Consider the following 1,829-nt stretch of genomic DNA (forward strand, 5'->3'; position numbering starts at 1 on the left):
CCCCACCCACCCCACACAAACTTCTCTGTAAAATTTTGCTTTCTCAGCTTTGCACTGTAACAGCTAGCGGATAATTTTGCAATGTGCGAAGCCACAGCTGAACACTGGGTGTGTTAAGTGGCTATGGGTTGTTAGGTTAATGTCAGCGCCTCATGCAATCTATGTTTATACATGTATGTAATGTTGCATTAGATTAGGCGTAGGCTTAAGGTGAACCTGACGTCCTGCTTACTAACTAAGTTGGGTGGGTAGAGCAACCAGGTGACAGTGTCCCGCGTTACAATATATTACCAAAAACCGTGTATACCCGGTCTTTGATTTTTCTGTTTTATGTAGAAGTGAGTGGGGAAAGCTCAGTCGGTATGCTGGATTATTGAGCGGATGGCCCTGGTTCGAACTCGAACCCTCAGCGGGGCGGGGCGTTCGAACGTGGGTTGTTTTGGTCCAGTCGTATCGGAGATGGGCGTTAAATTCTGTCGTGTGGTCTTTTGAGTGACCTTACAGTGTTGAAAGGGGCGTAAAAGTTCTAAGTTAAAGCAATACAATGAATGAGTGCGCCATTAGTACTACTGATAGGTCTTACTTCTTTTCTGTCCCTCCGTCCTGCCTGTCTGGCTCTGTGTGTGTCTTTCTGTATGACTTTGTCTTTGTTGTATGCACCAGAAGAACACATACATTGATGTGTCAATGAATCTTCTTGTATTTACTCCCAACAAACATGCAGTGAATGGGTGGTTGGAGGGAGTGCGCCGCTGGTGCAGGTCCTACTTCTCTACCAATTTTCTTCTGTTTCTGTCTTTTTTAAAATATTCTCAACAATAACTAGGTAAGTTTTCGTTATTTTGTCAATGTGCTTCTTTGTATTCAAACAAATAAACAGATATTGTTTTAGCGTACCCACGGTAAGTGAAGGTAATAACCATGACCACCTGTTGATGAACTTCAGTCTATGCGCCCCCCCCCTCCCTCCATTATATTTTTTAATGCGATGATATAGGGTCTATGATATTGTGGGCCGTAGAGGCCTGGTATGGGTCATAAGAAAAATAAAGGGCTTAATTGTGTCTACGAATTGACTGGTCAGGTAGCAGCTTTACTTTTACTTTTAGTTGATTGGTATAAATGTAGTACCCTGCGGAAATGCAGTTCATGACGCTTCTGTTTCTGCACCATTCTCCTTTCATTTCTGTATCATGTTCGGTCTTGCTCGTTTCAATTGTGCTTCTAGCTCTTTACTGAACCAAACAAACAAACAGGAGCTCTTTTCCAGCGCTAATGTATGCATTGTGTACAGGCGTCAGATGATGGAGGTATCTACTTGAACTAAATGCATCGTATACATTGTACATATATTATGTCATGTATATTATATATATATTATGTATTTACCACCAGGCGCCTACGTCCGTGCTACAGTTATGCCTCATTTACCAAACTATCATACACGATATATATACATAATATTCTTCTCTAACACCACGTTGTCCGTCTCTGCCTCTGTAGCCAAGTCCAAACTGAAGACCACAGGCATCAGTGACCAGCGGTCAGCCGGAGGTCTGAGTCGGGCCAACTCGGTCAGAGGTGACCACCCAGCACCCGCATGCCGCCCACTGCCCACCCCTACACCCCGGTCTTGTGCTTGAGTGAGGGGCACGGGCTCGCACTAGCCACGCCACCTTTTCCCCCTGCTCCTTTCGCCTTTTGAAAAAAACTCATGCATGACCACGCCCTTTTCTTATTGACACCAAGCAACAACACCACCCCCCCAAAAAAAAAAGAAGAAAAAGAACAACAAATAACCCTTCAAAAACAACACAAACAATATAAAA

General features: G+C 43.9%; 1 protein-coding gene across 1 annotated transcript in view; it reads left to right on the forward strand.

Moving 5' to 3' along the window:
- LOC101856894 (WD repeat-containing protein 47) overlaps positions 1-1,829 on the forward strand; it is a gene marked incomplete at its 5' end in the record, with an annotated part of 79,091 nt that overhangs the window by 61,648 nt on the left and 15,614 nt on the right. Inside the window, 1 exon segment of the mRNA XM_035969739.1 lies at positions 1,504-1,581. Coding sequence (XP_035825632.1) covers positions 1,504-1,581 — 78 coding nt within the window.

The sequence above is a fragment of the Aplysia californica genome, unplaced genomic scaffold, assembly GCF_000002075.1.
Source record: "Aplysia californica isolate F4 #8 unplaced genomic scaffold, AplCal3.0 scaffold00176, whole genome shotgun sequence".
Lineage (NCBI taxonomy): Eukaryota > Metazoa > Mollusca > Gastropoda > Aplysiida > Aplysiidae > Aplysia > Aplysia californica.